Source organism: Salmo salar, chromosome ssa20 (assembly GCF_905237065.1).
Source record: "Salmo salar chromosome ssa20, Ssal_v3.1, whole genome shotgun sequence".
Classification (NCBI taxonomy): domain Eukaryota; kingdom Metazoa; phylum Chordata; class Actinopteri; order Salmoniformes; family Salmonidae; genus Salmo; species Salmo salar.
Window position 1 is genome coordinate 27664638 of NC_059461.1, and position 22154 is coordinate 27686791.

The 22154-nt window shown below is 47.9% G+C and overlaps 1 protein-coding gene across 9 annotated transcripts in view; it reads left to right on the top strand.

Annotated features, from left to right (window-relative positions):
- LOC106580347 (smoothelin) overlaps nt 1–22154 on the top strand; it is a 98702-nt gene that overhangs the window by 57073 nt on the left and 19475 nt on the right. For all 9 annotated transcript variants that reach the window (XR_006760894.1, XM_045703139.1, XM_045703143.1 and 6 more), the window contains 5 exons: nt 8630–8732; nt 12100–13559; nt 14415–14460; nt 16165–16812; nt 21997–22070. Coding sequence is in view for 8 of the 9 variants with exons in the window: in XM_045703139.1 (XP_045559095.1) it covers nt 8630–8732; nt 12100–13559; nt 14415–14460; nt 16165–16812; nt 21997–22070 (2331 nt within the window). In the remaining variant the exon portion in view is untranslated. The remainder of the gene's footprint in view (nt 1–8629; nt 8733–12099; nt 13560–14414; nt 14461–16164; nt 16813–21996; nt 22071–22154) is intronic.

Genomic DNA, 22154 nt, shown 5'->3' on the forward strand with positions numbered 1-22154 from the left:
GAAACCATCACTGTCTGGTTGTCTGTTTCCTGGTCGTGGCAGCTGAGGGGAGGGGGAGAAAAGAAGGGGAAAGGGGAGGAAAAGAGGGATAGCGGAGGAAAGAGGGGGAGCGGTGTTTCCAGCTCAAATGTCATCTCCCCTCAGCTTCTTTGAATGAAGAACCTTCCTGAGGGAGAGAATATTTTAAAGCAACTTTTCATTCTTCTATATTTTCTCTCTCTGATATATTCTCTGAATCAGCTGTTCAGGTTTGGGGAGATTTTTCCGACCTGCAGTCACAGACTGGTTCTGGCTCTTCATTAAGCTGATCTGAGAGCAGTGCTCCACCTCGGTAAACAGAATATAAAGCTTCTGTTTGTGTTGTCTGCTGGTGCTGGTGCTGGGTGACTGTGGCACATGACACAGAGGCTGTTGATTAGCCTTTCTGTTTGTGTGCCAGCCCCTCTGTCCTCTAATCAAGGGTTTTCCAAACTGTCCTGTCCCCCACCCCACCCCGGGTGCACATTTCATTTTTTGCACTAGCACTACAAAGCTGATTCAAATAGCCAACTCATCAAGCTTTGATTATTTGAATCTGCTGTGTAGTGCTAGGGTAAAAAGAAAAGGTGCACCCGGGGGGTGTAGCTAGGCTAATTGAGGCCACATGATTCACCTTATCCTCAACCCCATTCAGATTAAACAGCCTACCTGTTGGTTGCTTGTTGAGCCTACTCCTTTTCCTTTTGCTAATGTTTCTGCAATTTTATTCCATCTTGCATTGCATTAGTGAACTCACTCCACTTGCTACACCTTGAGTCTCCTTGCCGCTTTGATTTGAATAAATTAATAATTTGAAATGGTATATCCTTGTATGTAACAATGTAACATGGATATTTTATTTTAGATAAAGCCTTTTCAGTGTTAAAATGGGCCTATACATTTTTTTCAGCAAAAATGAATACTCACAAAAGTATTGGAATACTAAAGTCTGTTTGGATATTCTAATAACCGTGCCCATCCCTAGTTTGTGTGGTACCAGGCTTTGCTCACTCTCACCTCCCTCTGATCACAGCCTGATTTGATGAACTATTTTCACAAGGCTGTAATTTTCACCCTTCTCAAACTGCTGACAGCTTTATCAGCCCCAGGATAACCGGCATTAAGCAAATATGTGCTGTGTTTGTGTGTCCCAGATTTTATGAGTTTAGAGGTTGGTGGATTTGAATCAAATATGCTCTAGGCCTGTCTTGTAATTCACATGTCCCTCCCTAACCACCACCTCTGTGTGCTTCGTTACATTAGGTAGACACGTATTAGTAGTGGCACGCTGCTGTAATTCTGGCACAAACATGATGACATTGTAGTTTCAGGGCATTTTAAAGATGGAATCCGCATTAGGGAAAACAGCACAAATGTCCACCCCAGCACCTTCATTGCAAAAACACGTTTTTAGAAATGTTTGCCAATTTTATAAAAAACATGTAAAACTGAAATATCACAGTTGCATAAGTATTCAGACCCTTTACTCAGTACTTTTGTTGAAGCACCTTTTGGCAGCGATTACAGCATTGAGTCTTCTTGGGTATGACGCTACAAGCTTGGCACACCTGTATTTTGGGAGTTTCTCCCATTCGTCTCCGCAGATCCCCTCATGCTCTGTCAGGTTGGATGGGGAGCGTCGCTGCACAGCTATTTTCGGGTTTCTCCAGAGATGTTAGATCAGGTGTTAGATACTCTACACAGACTGGTGCGCCATAACCAATCAGAGCTGTAGTAGGCCTATATGCAAATAGACCATTGCCATATGTATCTGTGCCATTCACTTTGAACAGGACTGTGTTTACAGCATCAGACGGTCATGTGTAGATGCACTTGTTTTGAGATCAAAGCGAGAGCTACATGTAACCACATTTGTTCATATCCTTTGCTAGTTAGTGAGTTATTAGCCCAGTTATAGGTAATTTGTAATCAGCAATAGGGGAGTGATTGCTTCCTACAAGTGCAATTCTATCTTTGAGTCAGATAAAGAGCTTTTTTTGTCTTAAATGGGCAGTGTTGTATTTTGAGACAGGCTTGAATAAGCTGTAGCCAATAGGCAGAGGGTAACATAATTTGTCTGATTCTCTGTAATGATGGTATAATGATGTGGTTTCTTGAATCAAACAAAACATTTTCAGTCACCTCCTTGAAGGACAAGTGGATAAACATATCAAGCCCTGCATGTTTTTTTTTAAAGTCTCATGGCATGTAGACCTACATTGAACACCACACGTTGGCTGCTACTGTAATGTGAATGATATAACCACTATGTCCATGTTAAAATGTTATGGGATGCATTTTTCTCCATTGTTTTTGACAGTAGGACACTGCTAGGCCTACATTATGATCAAATAGCCTACTTGACCACTGTTAAAACTCTAACTTAAAGCAGATACAGACTCCGTGTTCACAGTAAATGCGCACCGGAAGTTGCACAGAATTTTCACAATGTTAAAGTTTGTGCTCAACAGACCTGAAATTTGCTCAGTGCCGATATAGAAATTTGAGAGCACATTGGTTGGCAGTTCAATCCCTGGACGAGTCTTACCATAGACTGTAAAAATGGGACCTGATGTTTGGCACTCAGCATTATGGAGATAGATCGGGGCTAAGGCCCAGCAACAACAGACTAGCGTCCTGTCCAAGGTTTGTACTTGTACATAAAGCTGCCTCACGCTACAGAAACAGGAGATAGGCTCCTGCCCTATGAGCCATTACGACTCGCACAAGCCAAGGCTCGTGCAAGGCTAATTACTATGGGTATTCAGACACGGCCACTGTTCGATGTTTGCAGTAACTTCTTTGTTGTAATATGAGAAGATTAAATTGTTTACAGTGCCTTTAGAAAGTATTCATACCCCTTGACTTATTCCACATTTTACATTTACATTACATTTACATTTAAGTCATTTAGCAGACGCTCTTATCCAGAGCGACTTACAAATTGGTGCATTCACCTTATGATATCCAGTGGAACAACCACTTTACAATAGTGCATCTAAATCTTTTAAGGGGGGGGGGGGGCTTAGAAGGATTACTTTATCCTATCCTAGGTATTCCTTAAAGAGGTGGGGTTTCAGGTGTCTCCGGAAGGTGGTGACTGACTCCGCTGTCCTGGCGTCGTGAGGGAGCTTGTTCCACCATTGGGGTGCCAGAGTAGCAAACAGTTTTGACTGGGCTGAGCGGGAACTGTGCTTCCTCAGAGGTAGGGGGGCCAGCAGGCCAGAGGTGGATGAACGCAGTGCCCTTGTTTGGGTGTAGGGCCTGATCAGAGCCTGAAGGTATGGAGGTGCCGTTCCCCTCACAGCTCCGTAGGCAATCACCATGGTCTTGTAGCGGATGCGAGCTTCAACTGGAAGCCAGTGGAGAAAGCGGAGGAGCGGGGTGACGTTAGAGAACTTGGGAAGGTTGAACACCAGAAGGGCTGCGGCGTTCTGGATGAGTTGTAGGGGTTTAATGGCACAGGCAGGGAGCCCAGCCAACAGCGAGTTGCAGTAATCCAGACGGGAGATGACAAGTGCCTGGATTAGGACCTGCGCCGCTTCCTGTGTGAGGCAGGGTCGTACTCTGCGAATGTTGTAGAGCATGAACCTACAGGATCGGGTCACCGCCTTGATGTTAGTGGAGAATGACAGGGTGTTGTCCAGGATCACGCCAAGGTTCTTAGCACTCTGGGAGGAGGACACAAGGGAGTTGTCAACCGTGATGGCGAGATCATGGAACGGGCAGTCCTTCCCCGGGAGGAAGAGCAGCTCCGTCTTGCCGAGGTTTAGCTTGAGCTGGTGATCTGTCATCCACACTGATATGTCTGACAGACATGCAGAGATGCGATTCGCCGCCTGGTTATCAGAAGGGGGAAAGGAGAAGATTAATTGTGTGTCGTCTGCATAGCAATGATAGGAGAGACCATGTGAAGATATGACAGAGCCAAGTGACTTGGTGTATAGCGAGAATAGGAGAGGGCCTAGAACAGAGCCCTGGGGGACACCAGTGGTGAAAGCGCATGGTGCGGAGACAGATTCTCGCCACGCCACCTGGTAGGAGCGACCTGTCAGGTAGGACGCAATCCAAGCGTGGGCCGCGCCGGAGATGCACAACTCGGAGAGGGTGGAGAGGAGGATCTGATGGTTCACAGTATCAAAGGCAGCAGATAGGTCTAGAAGGATGAGAGCAGAGGAGAGAGAGTTAGCTTTAGCAGTGCGGAGAGCCTCCGTGACACAGAGAAGAGCAGTCTCAGTTGAATGCCCAGTCTTGAAACCTGACTGATTAGGATCAAGAAGGTCATTCTGAGAGAGATAGCAGGAGAGCTGGCCGAGGACGGCACGTTCAAGAGTTTTGGAGAGAAAAGAAAGAAGGGATACTGGTCTGTAGTTGTTGACATCGGAGGGATCGAGTGTAGGTTTTTTTCAGAAGGGGTGCAACTCTCGCTCTCTTGAAGACGGAAGGGACGTAGCCAGCGGTCAAGGATGAGTTGATGAGCGAGGTGAGGAAGGGGAGAAGGTCTCCGGAAATGGTCTGGAGAAGAGAGGAGGGGATAGGGTCAAGTGGGCAGGTTGTTGGGCGGCCGGCCGTCACAAGACGCGAGATTTCATCTGGAGAGAGAGGGGAGAAAGAGGTCAAAGCACAGGGTAGGGCAGTGTGAGCAGGACCAGCGGTGTCGTTTGACTTAGCAAACGAGGATCGGATATCGTCAACCTTCTTTTCAAAATGGTTGACGAAGTCATCCGCAGAGGGGGAGGAGGATTCAGGAGGGAGGAGAAGGTAGCAAAGAGCTTCCCTAGGGTTAGAGGCAGATGCTTGGAATTTAGAGTGGTAGAAAGTGGCTTTAGCAGCAGAGACAGAAGAGGAGAATGTAGAGAGGAGGGAGTGAAAGGATGCCAGGTCCGCAGGGGAGGCGAGTTTTCCTCCATTTCCGCTCGGCTGCCCGGAGCCCTGTTCTGTGAGCTCGTAGTGAGTCGTCGAGCCACGGAGTAGGAGGGGAGGACCGAGCCGGCCTGGAGGATAGGGGACAGAGAAAATCAAAGGATGCAGAAAGGGAGGAGAGGAGGGGTTGAGGAGGCAGAATCAGGAGATAGGTTGGAGAAGGTTTGAGCAGAGGGAAGAGATGATAGGATGGAAGAGGAGAGAGTAGCGGGAGAGAGAGAGCGAAGGTTGGGACAGCGCAATACCATCCGAGTAGGGGCAGAGTGAGAAGTGTTGGATGAGAGCAAGAGGGAAAAGGATACAAGGTAGTGGTCGGAGATTTGGAGGGGAGTTGCAATGAGATTAGTGGAAGAACAGCATCTAGTAAAGATGAGGTCAAGCGTATTGCCTGCCTTGTGAGTAGGGGGGGAAGGTGAGAGGGTGAGGTCAAAAGAGGAGAGGAGTGGAAAGAAGGAGGCAGAGAGGAATGAGTCAAAGGTAGACGTGGGGAGATTAAAGTCACCCAGAACTGTGAGAGGTGAGCCATCCTCAGGAAAGGAACTTATCAAGGCGTCAAGCTCATTGATGAACTCTCCAAGGGAACCTGGAGGGCGATAAATGATAAGGATGTTAAGCTTGAAAGGGCTGGTAACTGTGACAGCATGGAATTCAAATGAGGAGATAGACAGATGGGTCAGGGGAGAAAGAGAGAATGTCCACTTGGGAGAGATGAGGATTCCAGTGCCACCACCCCGCTGGCTCGATGCTCTAGGGGTATGCGAGAACACGTGGGCAGACGAAGAGAGAGCAGTAGGAGTAGCAGTGTTATCTGTGGTAATCCATGTTTCCGTCAGCGCCAGGAAGTCTAGGGACTGGAGGGTAGCATAGGCTGAGATGAACTCAGCCTTGTTGGCTGCAGACCGGCAGTTCCAGAGGCTGCCGGAGACCTGGAACTCCACGTGAGTTGTGCGCGCTGGGACCACCGGGTTGGAGTGGCACGGCGGCCCCGCGGCGGTGTGAAGCGTTTGCCTTATGGCCTGTGCAGAGAGGAGAGAACAGGGATAGACAGACACACCCAGGAACAGTGTTTGAGAGCTCGCACTTTGTATTTGCACTTACAGAGCAGAGCCATCATTGTAGAATTTCTCCATCGGGGCCGACATGGCATCTTGTAGTCTGGTTCTAGATATACCAATAGGGTATTGAAGCTGACATCCTCTACCATTGACAATGGCTGCATATCAACTGCAATCATTTCTGTAATCAGCGCTGTGATTTCCTCACTCTGTCCCTTATCTCACTGCTGCCAGCAACAGGTTGGGTCGTCCCGTTCAGCACAGTAAACGTAAATCCGGGAGACTGAAATTAGTATGATATTTCACGTTTAGTATGGTTACCTAAGACAGATGGTTACTTAAAGCAAAAACATATAATGCGAGACGCGAATGTCTAGCAACTAAAAGGTGGTGAGTTTGAATCTCGTCACAGACAACTTTAGCATTTTCGCTAATTAGCAACCGCTACTTTGCAACTACTTAGCATGTTAGCTAACCCTTCCCCTAACCTTAACCCTTTAACCTAACTCTTAAACTTAACCCTAACCTTAACCCCTAGCCTAGCTAATTTTAGCCAGCTAGCTAACATCAGCCACTTAGCTAGAATTCGTAAAATCTCATAAGTTTTGCAAATTCGTAACATATATTACGTTTTGTAAATTCATAACAAATTGTAATTCGCAACATACAGTATCATACGAAATGGGTGATCGACAGCACAAATTAATACATATCACACTGAATAATACAAAATGCTCTGAGACCAGGTTGTTCAGCATTACACCTGTACTGCTACAGCAGCTCAATTCCACCTTGCAAAGTTTGCTTTTCATCACCTTCTCATTTAACTTCTCAAAGTATTGCCATACAGGACTTCACTGCTGTGTCTCACTATGCCATTTTTCCAACTGTTAACGAAGATGACATGCGTGGCAAGTAATTTGAATGATTCATATCGCCTCCTATTAACATTACAGCATTGTTGCATTAGGTATTTGTAAAAAAAATAAAATAAAAATGATGATCAGGGCCTGTTAGTGGTAGTTTTGTGATAACTGCACTGGGTATAATTTGGTTAGGGATTTTTTCTAAACGTTAACGTTAATCACAATGTCGTTTAAACCTTTTATACCCCTAGTACAGGGATCCTTCTTTTCACTCTAATTTAGTTTAGTATTGTGGAGTAACTAAAATGTTGTTGATCTAGTCTCAGTTTTCTCCTATCACAGCCATTAAACTCTTAACTGTTTTAAAGTCACTATTGGCCTCGTGGTGAAATCCCTGAGCGGTTTCCTTCCTCCCCGGCAACTGAGTTAGGAAGGACACCTGTATCTTTGTTGTGACTGGGTGTATTGATACACAATTCAAAGTGTAATTAATAACTTCACCATGCTCAAAGGGGTATTCAATGTCTGCTTCTTTTTTTGTTTTACCCATCTACCAATAGGTGCCCTTCTTTACGAGGCATTAGAAACCCTCTCTGGTTTTTGTGGTTGAATCTGTTTGAAATTCACTGCTCGACTGAGGGACCTTACAGATAATTGTATGTATGGGGTACAGAGGTGAGGTAGTCATATATTCTCATGATATGTTTTTAAAGACCAGTGAACGAGACACAGCTCTGGTTTTACTATTCCTGAATTTATTATGCCAAATACCTTTATGGTTAAAAATAAATTACTTACTATGAAGTTATTTATACATTTCTAAATAAGCGTGTATAGAAACTCCATAAAACCACACGTTTCTTTTCCACACAATATCACAGATGCACTATAGTGGAAAGATTTGTGGGGCACTGGAGCATTCTGGACAAGGGAGATTGTGTGCTTATGCAGGAGGAAAAGTGTGTGTTTTGGCCTTGGTGTCTGTACAGCTGATCTTCCTGTGGAGTAGCTCAAAGCAAGGCACCAGTGGCAGCCTCTACATGTCTCCCTCTTCTTCTCTATCCCTTTGTCTCCATCTCCCTGCATCTCCCATTTCCTCTCCATATGCCAAAACGTTGCACTCTCTATTCTATCGTGTCTTTCCTCTATTATTGTAGATTATGAGACCCAGTGTGTTTCACTGGCTGTGCAGAGTGTACTTCTCTACCTGTACTGAGGACCAGACACACTTTAATCATTACCCAACAGAAGGCTATGTCCTGGGCTGTTACAGCTGGGTCACTAACTCCCTTGGTGTAACATTTAGATTCAAAACATTATGGGTTGGTTGATTTACCTGGCTGGCTCTTAGGGCGTGTTATGGTGTACTGTGTCTCTCCCGGGGTGAGCAGGGACAGGGTGGAGGCATGGCAGCCGCCATCTTATCTCAGCTGGTAGGCAGGGCCTGGGCCTCATCATGGCCTCTCTCTTTGAGGAGCGCTTGACACGGACATCACACACACTGTTCTGATTGCCCCATACAGACCGAAGACTTTTGTGTACCTGATGGTTCGACTTATTTGCTGATCAGACCACTGAGAGGGATGGGATGGTTGGGGTTCAGCTCAGTGTTGTAACTGGGCAGGGGCTGACTGAATAACTGTACCCAATCTATGTCATACTGCATGGAACAGCATGTGAGAAGAACTGAATGCCCTTGTCTTGACTCTTTCTGCATTGAAGCAATTATGTATTGAAAATCACTGATTTACTGTATTGTTTCTGCAGGACACCGAGAAGGAGAGCATTGGCGAGCGAGAGAGAATCAAGTCTCAGATCCGGGAGCTACGAAGCCACCAGACGCAGCAGGGCAGAGAGCTGCACAGGACAGGTGAGCAACGGCACTGTTCAAAGAGCTGAGCTTAGAAGTTCAAAGACCATATGAGTGGTTGACTGTTCCTTTCCCTTAGCCAGTCCATAGGTCCCACACACACTCATGACAGACACATACAGTTAATTTTCTTCCTGCTCTGTTCTATATATGGCATGCTTATATGATCATGTTTGCCTTAAGGGTCAAGTTTGGATAGGCACTTATACTTAAACACAACATTGATTCAAATATTGCTTGTACCTCCACACTTATGCACCTAGATGTAATTTCCTCTGGCATGCTAGTGAAAATAGCCAGCCAATAGAGCCATTCTGCTGTAGAGGGCGGCAGTGGAGCTGAGACTGTCTCATTGGTTTACACTGTTTTTAGCTGCTCCATCTTTATTTTCAGGTTAGAGGCACCACAGTCATGGGACTCTGGCTTTGGGTGTGTAGTGATTTTCATTAACCGCTGTTAGAAAACCTCAATTTAAAACACAGTGAATGCTTTACTATAGGTGTACTATCTTTAGCCAAGACCTTACGACTTGTAAACACACTCCCACACACAGAAAAACCAAATGCAAAAGTGAATGAGAGAAGACCGGTGAAGGGCTTTGAGAGAGCATGTAGTACAATAGACAATGTGTTTATAGCCAGACTGATTTGAATGCCTCTAAAGTGAGCAAGTGTTTGTTGAACCAATATACTTCGTCTCTACTGCGTTATTTTTACTCTAAGGCTAAAGCTAAGTATTTTTCTGATCAAGAAACCCACCCCAATGTTGACCTGAACCTGGCCAGTTCCTGACTGTAATTACCTTATGTGGCCTGGTTTACCCTTAGCCCACAACACCCCGCTCATCAGCCAGTGTCTGGTAGTAGTGGGGTTATGAGACGCAACAGGAACATCACCCGTTCAAAGGGGAACCCACACCCAGTAGTAATACATCTGTATTTTAAGCACATACCAGAACAGGACCATTTCTTGACATGGCCCTCACCATGCAATTTGGTCAAGGGTGAAGGCAGGGCCAGTGGCAGGCAGGAGCAGACCTCCACAGAGCAGAGGGATTGTGGGTAGGAGCTGTTTGAAATGGACGCCGATACAGACACAGGAAGTTAGTGGCTGGGAACGGATAGGGTGGGGTGGGCTGGGGGGTGGGGGCGGTGCTCATTTTTAACAGAGAGAAGGAGAACGGTATTTAGAGAGAGGACTAAACTTGGAAGATTATGGGGGTACTGTGGCCCACTGGCTGCCACACACACACACACACACTACCTCTCTCTCTCTCTCTCTTCTCACACACACACACTTAAATATACAGCACAGTCTTGCACACATGTATACACTCACACTCCATATTTTGGTGAAAAGCAATCTTGTGCTCCATTCAGAATTGAATTGAATGCTGCATAAATTAAAATTTTTGAATTTGAATTTAAGTAGTAAACAGGATACAGAATTATTATAATTTTAATTAAATAAAATAGAATTCAATTAAATTCAAATGCCTCTTCTATTCTGTTTGGTGTAGTCTATACAAATATACATATTGTACCTAAAACATGTCATTATATACATGCATATAAAATATTAATTAACAATAGATTTTCAGGACTAACTTAAAATGAACAATCAAGGAAAACAACCTGTATGTGAAAATTCTAAGTTATTATATTTCATGAATCACTGAATTCAATTCTATATCCTGTGGGGTGTGGCCAATTTAATTCGAATTTGGTGAATGGGAGTCAATTCTGAATTGAGCACAACCCTGGTGACAAGGCTGTAATTTAGGAAATGACCCGTTTGCGAGTGGCGCAGCGGTCTAAGGCACTGCATCTCAGTGCCAGAGGCGTCACTACAGACCCTGGTTTGATCCCGGGCTCTATCACAACCGGCCGTGATCGGGAGTTCCATAGGGCGGCGCACAATTGGCCCAGCGTTGTCTGGCTTAGGGGAGTGTTTGGCCGGGGTGGGCCATCATTGTAAAATAAGAATGTGTTCTCAACTGACTTGCATAGTTAAATACATTTTAAAAATGTGCTCCGTCCCTCAGATAGTCCCAGGGGAGCCAGACTTCTCAACTTTGAACTCGACAATGAAAAGACCCCTTTTGTTGTTGCGGTTTTTTGTTTTTGTGTTTGTTAAGAAGGGGGAGGGGAGGGAAGTCAGCATTATGCACTATTGTGGTTATTTAAAACCATCCTCTCATTATCCAAGAGCAGTAGGGGGTTTTCCCAGAAATCCTCACAACAGCACACAATGGACTGGACACGATGTACAAACGGCAACAACTTCAATCACTAGTTTGCAACTCTTTGGTTGCTCCTCCCTTCAACTATAGTTCTCTTTTAATTGGACTTGACTGAGGCCTTCGTTTGATGTCATGTGGTCTACTTATAGGGCCTCGTGTGAGAAAGGGGGCCATTTTAGTTTGTTGTGATGTTTGAAGTGAATGCGTATCATAAGCATGTTTCTTATTGAAACCCCATTATATAACCACTCCCTTCAAGTAATCAGCTAAACCTTCTCCTGACCCCAGCTTTGGGAGGCCTTCAGAGAGTGTTGAAAAAGCTGCTGTGGGCTGTGGCTGAGGCTGTGGCCGTCTTAGACCAGAATGGGGCTCTCCTTCACAGATTTGGTTTGAAAATGACAGACCTGGACGCACTGTTTGGATAGGGCATACAAAGGGTACACAGAGATGTTATCATACAATGATGTGTCTCTTGTATGGACACTGTGATTTTCCACTCTGTGACCTATCTTCATGCAGCTTATCTGTGGTTCCTGTACAGCCCCCAGTGTTAAAGATGCTGAGCAATGAGCATCACGGGGTGAGCTAGAGACTGGCTCTAGGAGGGGGAGGATGTGGGCACTGCAGTGTTTGGAGTGTGGTTTCCTGATGAGAGGAGGAGGAATGAAGGAGGTTGGATTCAGACGGGGGGGGGGTACTTGTCCTATTCTCCATTTCACCCCCACTTCCAGTTCCCCTTACACTTCCTGCTGGTTGTAACCACCTAGTGTTCTAATCTCTTTTACACACACAGACATCTGGTCCAGGAATTGAGTAAAGCGTGGAGGAAATGCCTACATCCCCTTGTGTCTCCTCAGCGACGCTCACGTCTCTCACACTGGGCTCTTGGTGGTTTGGCCTCTGCGGAAACCTTTAATTTTCATCAGCAGTTCCCAAGTTGTCCAGCAACTGCTCACGTGATCCTACATTCCATCTTGTTTATGTTAGGTCAGAGAAACTGAAAAAATGCAAGAACAGAATTGTACATAACAAAGTTGTATTTTCATGGTATGTGTTCCTCGGCACTATACTAGATCTACTCATAGGTATGTCCCACTCACTGTATTGTGGTCTTTGTGTTCTGTAGGCTCCAACTCAGGCATGGTTCTGGTTCTGGACCCCCTGGTGAGGGATGAGGTCCCGGGCCCTCTGCTGACCCGCCCACAGACCCGGGACCCTGTGACATCATCAGAGCCAGACGTGGTCCTATCCCACCGCCAGCGTTCTGACTCGACATCCTCAGAACGCAGCCAGGCCTCCAGGCCCCGTCTGGACTCTGGAGCCTCAGAGAAGAGTCTGGGTCTGGGCTCAGCCTTCCGGACCAGGGTGGACTCTGGAGCATCAGAAAAGAGCCTGGGCTCAGCCTTCAGGACCAGGGTGGACTCTGGAGCATCAGAAAAGAGTCTGGGCTCAGCCTTCAGGACCAGGGTGGACTCTGGAGCATCAGAAAAGAGCCTGGGCTCAGCCTTCAGGACCAGGGTGGACTCTGGAGCATCAGAAAAGAGCCTGGGCTCAGCCTTCAGGACCAGGGTGGACTCTGGAGCATCAGAAAAGAGTCTGGGCTCAGCCTTCAGGACCAGGGTGGACTCTGGAGCATCAGAAAAGAGCCTGGGCTCAGCCTTCAGGACCAGGGTGGACTCTGGAGCATCAGAAAAGAGCCTGGGCTCAGCCTTCAGGACCAGGGTGGACTCTGGAGCATCAGAAAAGAGCCTGGGCTCAGCCTTCAGGACCAGGGTGGACTCTGGAGCATCAGAAAAGAGTCTGGGCTCAGCCTTCAGGACCAGGGTGGACTCTGGAGCATCAGAAAAGAGCCTGGGCTCAGCCTTCAGGACCAGGGTGGACTCTGGAGCATCAGAAAAGAGCCTGGGCTCAGCCTTCAGGACCAGGGTGGACTCTGGAGCATCAGAAAAGAGCCTGGGCTCAGCCTTCAGGACCAGGGTGGACTCTGGAGCATCAGAAAAGAGCCTGGGCTCAGCCTTCAGGACCAGGGTGGACTCTGGAGCATCAGAAAAGAGCCTGGGCTCAGCCTTCAGGACCAGGGTGGACTCTGGAGCATCAGAAAAGAGCCTGGGCTCAGCCTTCAGGACCAGGGTGGACTCAGGAGCATCAGACAGAAGCCAGTGTTCCGCCCACAGAGGCAGACTGAACTCTGGGTCCTCAGAGTCCCACTTCAGACAGAAACTGGACTCTGGCACGTCAGACTCCAGTATGGGACCGCCAGCCCCCCTGGGCTCTGAGACGTCCGACGGCACAGGGCTCCTGTCACGGAAACTTCTGGACTCAGGGACGTCTGACCTGAGCGTGGGCGTGTTGTCTGTGGGCCGGAGCCGAGTAGAGCAGCCAGAGGTGACCATGAGTAGCTCCTCCTCCAGCACAGACTCCGAGGCTGAAAGCACCAACCACCATCCAGACCAGCCCCGTCAGGACAGCACCACTACCAATCATTATCAGCCTGATGGGGCCGTCCTATTCAGGAAAGCCCCAGACTCCCACAGTGTCCTGCTCAATGGCAGTGCCAAGGAAAGAGGAGACATCCAGGAACAGAAGGTACAGTCTTGTTGAATCTAGCTGGGAAATGCTTGCTGACATGATCTGCTCTGTCTCTAGGTAGAACAGTAGAATATATAGGTTATCACACCACTAGAGGGGGATGTTGAGCTATGATGGCGTGTCCCTCCCTCCCTCTCTCCCTTGCTCTCTCCCTCCCTCTCTCCCTCCCTCTCTCCTTTCCTCTCTTTTGAAGCACCAGTTCTCAGCAGCATCTTTGTAACGTCGACAGCTATAAACATATAAAATGTCTCTGTACGTGTTTAAAAGCTCTGTTTGAGTATGGTTACTTGGCTACACAAATAAACTCAGCACCTCAGAGCCGGCCCAAATCCTTTCTTGTGCTCAGCTGGTTCTGGTTCCCCTCAGATGTCAGTTTTCCTCACCTGCTGTCAGAGGAAGAGCCGCTGAGGCTGGCCAGCAACAGCCAAACACACAGGCAGGAGATGGCTGCTGAAGCATTCTGAGTCTCTATTGTTTGCTCAATGGCCTCATCAGAGACTTGGGTCACCATGACGCCACGTTGTTGCCCTTATGGGGAGTGTTTACCCAACGCAGGCTCCAGGCTCTTTTATAGAACTCTGCAATATGGTATGCTTATCTTCCATGTGTTTACATTGCGCTGTGGAGGCTCAGGCACATCTTGGCCCCATGGCCCCTCAGCCAAAAAAAGAACAGCCCCAAACGTGCCTCCCTTGCGCCAAACTGTTACATAATATTGACATGGATGTCACCATGACCAGCCTGATCTTCCCTCCCATCCCATGGATATGCACTATTGCCCTGTGTTGCTTATTGCTATGTTCTAATTGAATATTCTCTTTGCTCTCTCTCGCCCCCCTACCCCCCTTTCAGGTCAGATATACTTTACTCACTCCTCTCAGAAAATCAAATGATGCAGGTGAGCATGTTTGCAGATACACACCTTATCTATGTGTGTATGTACACTACCGTTCAAAAGTTTGGGGTAACTTAGAAACGTCCTTGGTTTTGATAGAAAAGCACACAAAAAAAATCCATTAAAATGACATCAAACTGATCAGAAATACAGTGTAGACATCGTTAATGTTGTAAATGACTATTGTAGCTAGAATCTGGCATCTGTTTCTCAAACTAGACACTCTAATGTACTAGTCCCCTTGCTCAGTTGTGGACCGGGGCCTCCCACTCCTCTTTCTATTCTGGTTAGAGCCTGTTTCCGCTGTTCTGTGAAGGGAGTAGTACACAGCGTTGTACCAGATCTTCAGTTTCTTGGCAATTTCTCGCATGGAATAGCCTTAATTTCTCAGAACAAGAATAGACTGACGAGTTTCAGAAGAATGTTCTTTGTTTCTGGCCATTTTGAGCCTGTAATCGAACCTACAAATGCTGATGCTCCAGATACTCAACTAGTCTAAAGATGGCCAGTTTTATAGCTTCTTTAATCAGACCCACAGTTTTCAGTTGTGCTAACATAATTGCAAAATGGTTTTCTAATGATCAGCCTTTTAAAATGATAAACTTGGATTAGCTAACACAATGTGCCATTGGACACAGGATTGATGGTTGCTAGTAATGGGCCTCCGTACGCCTATGTAGGTATTCCATAAAAAATATGCCGTATTCAGCTACAATAGTCATTTACAACATTAATGTCTACACTGTATTTCTGATCAATTTGATGTTATTTTAATGGACAAAAATGTGCTTTTCTTTAAAAAACAAGGACATTTCTAAGTGACCCCAAACTTTTGAATGGTAGTGTATATGTAATCCCCTGACATTAAGTGGGAGCCAGGGTGGATTTGTGGCTCATTACTGGTGCTGTACTGTGAAACTCCACCAGCAGTGTTGATAACAGACATCTCACCAGAGGATCAATGAACTGAGCCCCTTAGCACTGCTGAGTTATAGCTGTTCCTCTAATATCATCAAGACGACTTGCTACCTAACTCCTATCAGTTTAATGGCTTTCATCCAGAGGAGCTTTGTAGGGCCAGTCATACAGGGGAAGGGGTAAGGGCGTACCGCTAGAGGACTGGATGGCAAGATATAAGAAGGCCCTTCTTTATATTCTCCTCTCTGTGGCCCCAGGCTCCTAAAAGCTTGTTATTCTCAAAAACACTAAATCGAGATTATTAAGAGGGAGGGAAATGCTTTTCTAAATGAGTGTGGAGCCTTTCCCTATATGTGGGGAAATCAGACCATCGCTCTGCTGTACAGAAAAGAGCATGAATCCAGAAACACGCAACCTAGAAATGGAGCAAATCTGTCAGCTAATGGCCTAAGCTGACGCACTGAAGATGAGGGAGGGCGAGGGGGATTGAAGAAAAGGAGGGGGGCTGGAAAAAGGGAGAGGGGGAGAGCGAGAGAAGGGAAATCAAGTCAAGGGATTTGCAGAGTGCTTTAGCATGAGACAGTAAGAGTGCTGCTTTGAGTTTGAGGACTTTTAGGCAAATTGCCCTGCTGAAGACTTTGAAATGTTTCCAGTCTTTGTGTGTCAGCTGTACTAGGGGGGCTGGGTAATTAACAACTCAGTTTGTATTACTTGACTGTGTCTGTGTTCCTCTGTTCTCTGCTACTGTGTGTAAATAATTTCCACTCATGCTTTCTGTCTGTTTTGCAGTTCCTGAGAAGAAAGAGCCGGTTGTCTTGGCCCCGTTCGACCGTGCTAACTCTGTGCGGGACCGTATGCGTAAGTTCACGGAGCCCAGTCCCAGTGTCCCGGTCCTGAAGAGAGGCTCTCAGTGTCTGAGGAACGCGACAGCCCCCAGTGCCCGAGTCCTAGGCAGAGCCACCCAGCTGAGTGAGGGGCCAGCGGCAGTGCCAGCCGCAGGGCCAGCCAAGCAGACAGCAGGGACCACAGTAGTATCCATCACCACCCCTACAGACAGGCCCGGGAGACCCCACGTAGGCTCTACATCCTACTCTTCATCTGCCTCCTCTTCAAAGAACCATGTCCAATGCCAGGGCACAGTTCACCCAGGGGGCGTGGCCACCAAGCCTCTGCAAAGCGCTGCTCAATCCTTGAACGCTGTAGGCGGGGCAAAGCAGACGGCTGAAAAGCTGCGGCACGCCTTGGGCGGCTCAAAGGAAGACAAGACCCCAGGGAGAGCATCTGCACAGCGGGACAGCAAGGGAGCAGCAGACCCCGACATGAAGACCTTCCTAACTATCGAGATCAAAGATGGGCGCACCACCACCACCTCCTCTTCATCCTCTAGAGGCAACCTGGCCCCACGCATCACCACCAACCCCATAGGACAGAGAGCAGGTAGGAGCACTACCTAACACTCCTCCCTCCCAAACATCACTCACTACCGTCTGGGCACATTAGAGACATGATGTGCTGGGTGGTTTACTGTGGCCTTTCTTTGAGCTGTGTACCTGGTGATGGATATGCTAGATAAGACTTCTGCTTCCAGATTCTTTATCTTTACAGACCACAGATTTTGATGGATATGGATATGTGTTAAATCCCAAAACAGAAGTTGATATTTGAAATGATATAAACCCCCTTGAATTCCCTCCTGAATCTTAGAATAGATGAACAAACATTGCAAGTGGAACATACAGGGACATTTTCCATCCCTCCAGCCCAGTGTACTACAGCAGATCAGATGCACTGTGCCTGTGTGTGGACTGGAGGCAGACAGTGTAGATATGTACCCTGCTCTGTCCCAGCTCCACCTCTGCATGCTAATATCAGCCTTCAGATCCCACTGGAATCCCTGTTGCTATGGGAGACCAGAGACGCCACAGGGGCAGTCAGCAGCAGGGCTGAACCCCAGGCTGAGGACAGGCCAGGGTCAGGGAGCGTGTGTGGGAGCAGGGGTCTACTGTGGATATGGAGGAGCATTGTGTCTGATGGACAGGCACACTGTGTGGAGGGGGGTGGGAGAGTGGTACGGGAATGGGACACACAACAATGGGCAGTTATAGAGTGTAGCTAGCTACCGTATGTTCTGACATTTCAATATGCTGTGGTCTCTCTGTGGCATCCTGCAGAGTTGGCGATGTCCACAACAGACTATGGTCTGTGTACCACTGTAAATGCCATTCAAACACTCACACTCTACCGTTGTATCCAGGAAACCGTTGTCAACGTAAAAGTACAAAAACAGGCATTAAAACTTTTTCCAGGACACCTACTTGATTGTGTCTGTCAATACAGTATTTTTTTTCTGTATGTGTATGTTAGTGTCTTGGTGCATCTCAGAAGCAGCCTGCTGTGAAGATCTGTCCAAAAAGCCAGTCTTGTTCTCAAACACTTTCCAGCCACCAGGACCTTCAACCCAAACAGTTTACTTAAGACCCTGCCTGTACAGGACTACTACAGCCTCTGATTACCCCTCCCCTCCTCCCAGACCCTCCGACAGCTCCACTGGGCTTCTTCAACATTTACATTTAAGTCATTTAGCAGACGCTCTTATCCAGAGCGACTTACAAAATGGTGCATTCACCTTATGATATCCAGTGGAACAACCACTTTACAATAGTGCATCTAAATCTTTTAAGGGGGGGGGTTAGAAGGATTACTTTATCCTATCCTAGGTATTCCTTAAAGAGGTGGGGTTTCAGGTGTCTCCGGAAGGTGGTGATTGACTCCGCTGTCCTGGTGTCGTGAGGGAGCTTGTTCCACCATTGGGGTGCCAGAGCAGCGAACAGTTTTGACTGGGCTGAGCGGGAACTGTGCTTCCTCAGAGGTAGGGGGGCCAGCAGGCCAGTGGTGGATGAACGCAGTGCCCTTGTTTGGGTGTAGGGCCTGATCAGAGCCTGAAGGTATGGAGGTGCCGTTCCCTTCACAGCTCCGTAGGCAATCACCATGGTCTTGTAGCGGATGCGAGCTTCAACTGGAAGCCAGTGGAGAGAGCGGAGGAGCGGGGTGACGTGAGAGAACTTGGGAAGGTTGAACACCAGACGGGCTGCGGCGTTCTGGATGAGTTGTAGGGGTTTAATGGCACAGGCAGGGAGCCCAGCCAACAGCGAGTTGCAGTAATCCAGACGGGAGATGACAAGTGCCTGGATTAGGACCTGCGCCGCTTCCTGTGTGAGGCAGGGTCGTACTCTGCGAATGTTGTAGAGCATGAACCTACAGGATCGGGTCACCGCCTTGATGTTAGTGGAGAACGACAGGGTGTTGTCCAGGATCACGCCAAGGTTCTTAGCACTCTGGGAGGAGGACACAAGGGAGTTGTCAACCGTGATGGCGAGATCATGAAACGGGCAGTCCTTCCCCGGGAGGAAGAGCAGCTCCGTCTTGCCGAGGTTCAGCTTGAGCTGGTGATCCGTCATCCACACTGATATGTCTGACAGACATGCAGAGATGCGATTCGCCGCCTGGTTATCAGAAGGGGGAAAGGAGAAGATTAATTGTGTGTCGTCTGCATAGCAATGATAGGAGAGACCATGTGAGGATATGACAGAGCCAAGTGACTTGGTGTATAGCGAGAATAGGAGAGGGCCTAGAACAGAGCCCTGGGGGACACCAGTGGTGAGAGCGCATGGTGCGGAGACAGATTCTCGCCACGCCACCTGGTAGGAGCGACCTGTCAGGTAGGACGCAATCCAAGCGTGGGCCGCGCCGGAGATGCCCAACTCGGAGAGGGTGGAGAGGAGGATCTGATGGTTCACAGTATCAAAGGCAGCAGATAGGTCTAGAAGGATGAGAGCAGAGGAGAGAGAGTTAGCTTTAGCAGTGCGGAGAGCCTCCGTGACACAGAGAAGAGCAGTCTCAGTTGAATGCCCAGTCTTGAAACCTGACTGATTAGGATCAAGAAGGTCATTCTGAGAGAGATAGCATGAGAGCTGGCCAAGGACGGCACGTTCAAGAGTTTTGGAGAGAAAAGAAAGAAGGGATACTGGTCTGTAGTTGTTGACATCGGAGGGATCGAGTGTAGGTTTTTTCAGAAGGGGTGCAACTCTCGCTCTCTTGAAGACGGAAGGGACGTAGCCAGCGGTCAAGGATGAGTTGATGAGTGAGGTGAGGAAGGGGAGAAGGTCTCCGGAAATGGTCTGGAGAAGAGAGGAGGGGATAGGGTCAAGTGGGCAGGTTGTTGGGCGGCCGGCCGTCATAAGACGCGAGATTTTATCTTGAGAGAGAGGGGAGAAAGAGGTCAAAGCACAGGGTAGGGCAGTGTGAGCAGGACCAGCGGTGTCGTTTGACTTAGCAAACGAGGATCGGATATCGTCAACCTTCTTTTCAAAATGGTTGACGAAGTCATCCGCAGAGAGGGAGGAGGAGGGGGGGAGGGGGAGGAGGATTCAGGAGGGAGGAGAAGGTAGCAAAGAGCTTCCTAGGGTTAGAGGCAGATGCTTGGAATTTAGAGTGGTAGAAAGTGGCTTTAGCAGCAGAGACAGAAGAGGAGAATGTAGAGAGGAGTGAGTGAAAGGATGCCAGGTCCGCAGGGAGGCGAGTTTTCCTCCATTTCCGCTCGGCTGCCCGGAGCCTTGTTCTGTGAGCTCGTAGTGAGTCGTCGAGCCACGGAGCAGGAGGGGAGGACCGAGCCGGCCTGGAGGATAGGGGACAGAGAAAATCAAAGGATGCAGAAAGGGAGGAGAGGAGGGTTGAGGAGGCAGAATCAGGAGATAGGTTGGAGAAGGTTTGAGCAGAGGGAAGAGATGATAGGATGGAAGAGGAGAGAGTAGCGGGAGAGAGAGAGCTTAGGTTGGGACGGCGCGATACCATCCGAGTAGGGGCAGAGTGAGAAGTGTTGGATGAGAGCAAGAGGGAAAAGGATACAAGGTAGTGGTCGGAGATTTGGAGGGGAGTTGCAATGAGATTAGTGGAAGAACAGCATCTAGTAAAGATGAGGTCAAGCGTATTGCCTGCCTTGTGAGTAGGGGGGGAAGGTGAGAGGGTGAGGTCAAAAGAGGAGAGGAGTGGAAAGAAGGAGGCAGAGAGGAATGAGTCAAACGTAGACGTGGGGAGGTTAAAGTCACCCAGAACTGTGAGAGGTGAGCCATCCTGAGGAAAGGAACTTATCAAGGCGTCAAGCTCATTGATGAACTCTCCAAGGGAACCTGGAGGGCGATAAATGATAAGGATGTTAAGCTTGAAAGGGCTGGTAACTGTGACAGCATGGAATTCAAATGAGGAGATAGACAGATGGGTCAGGGGAGAAAGAGAGAATGTCCACTTGGGAGAGATGAGGATTCCAGTGCCACCACCCCGCTGGCTCGATGCTCTAGGGGTATGCGAGAACACGTGGGCAGACAAAGAGAGAGCAGTAGGAGTAGCAGTGTTATCTGTGGTAATCCATGTTTCCGTCAGCGCCAGGAAGTCTAGGGACTGGAGGGTAGCATAGGCTGAGATGAACTCAGCCTTGTTGGCTGCAGACCGGCAGTTCCAGAGGCTGCCGGAGACCTGGAACTCCACGTGGGTCGTGCGCGCTGGGACCACCAGGTTAGAGTGGCAGCGGCCACGCGGTGTGAAGCGTTTGTATGGCCTGTGCAGAGAGGAGAGAACAGGGATAGACAGACACATAGTTGACAAGCTACAGAAGTGTTGTTTCTTGTATTATTGTCTCTTGTGTCTTTAGAGAACTGTTTCACTTTGATATCCTTTTTCTTCTGTCCTGATTTTCTCTTTCTTTTCTTCTGTTAACTAGATATTCTTTGTTGTTCTTCGTTAGCTAGCTAGCTTCTTCCAAAAGAGTCCCTAGCAACTGCTTAGCAACTGGTAAACAATTCAGCTTGCTAAGATAACTACAATTTTATGAAAAATAGTTATTTTTCAAAAGCCTATCTTCTTTGTTTGTTGCTTGTTTTTTCTCCTATTCAGTCCTGCAGCCTTCCTCCGCCTCCCTCCGATGCACCCCACTCCAAAAACCATTCTTCAAGAGGCCGGCATTGTTGCTTTTAAGCCTAATTTGCTCTAATGGCTTTGGGGTCCTTTTTTGGAAGCTCCCTGACTGACTGAAGATAGGCTAGGATAATGACTAGTTCTCCCAGCAGCTCTGAACAACAGTCCTGGCTGAGTATGTAGTACAGAACACTGGAACGGATCAAACAGGCACTTCTGTTTTATAGCTGCGCTTAAACTGACAGATGCTGTCTTATGATGGCCTCCAGCTTACTGTGTGGGTGGGGTGTTAGTGCACTGGTCACATGAAGATGTGTGTATCCATACAGAGAGGGATAGAACATGAGTGTTTATATTAGCGGCGGCTTTGTCCATAGTGTGACTCACTGGTTAGATATGAGACCTCCCATCACCATGGCAGCTCATGTCAGTGAGTGATGGCCCCCTCAACACACTCAGGGACATGGGAACATCATCATGTCCAATATACCAAATGAAAGGCTTAGGGGCCTTAAGTCTGTTGTAAATATTTTTGGATACATACTGGCGGTGTGCTGTGACATTGTTTTTAAATGACAGTATTTTTATAGAGCTTTTGACATTTCAGCTCCATGTAAGTCTCTTCCTGTATGTCTCGATCTCTCTCCCTGGCAGAGTTGACCCTGGGCCTAAGAGCGACCCCCTTCAAGATGTCCTCCTCCATCCTTACCTCCGGATCCTCTTTCAAGGTAACTGTAACACTCCACTCCTCCTGACCTGGCAGATAGACCGGTGTGATGACCATAACCTGTCAAACAGGAGTTCTGCATCTC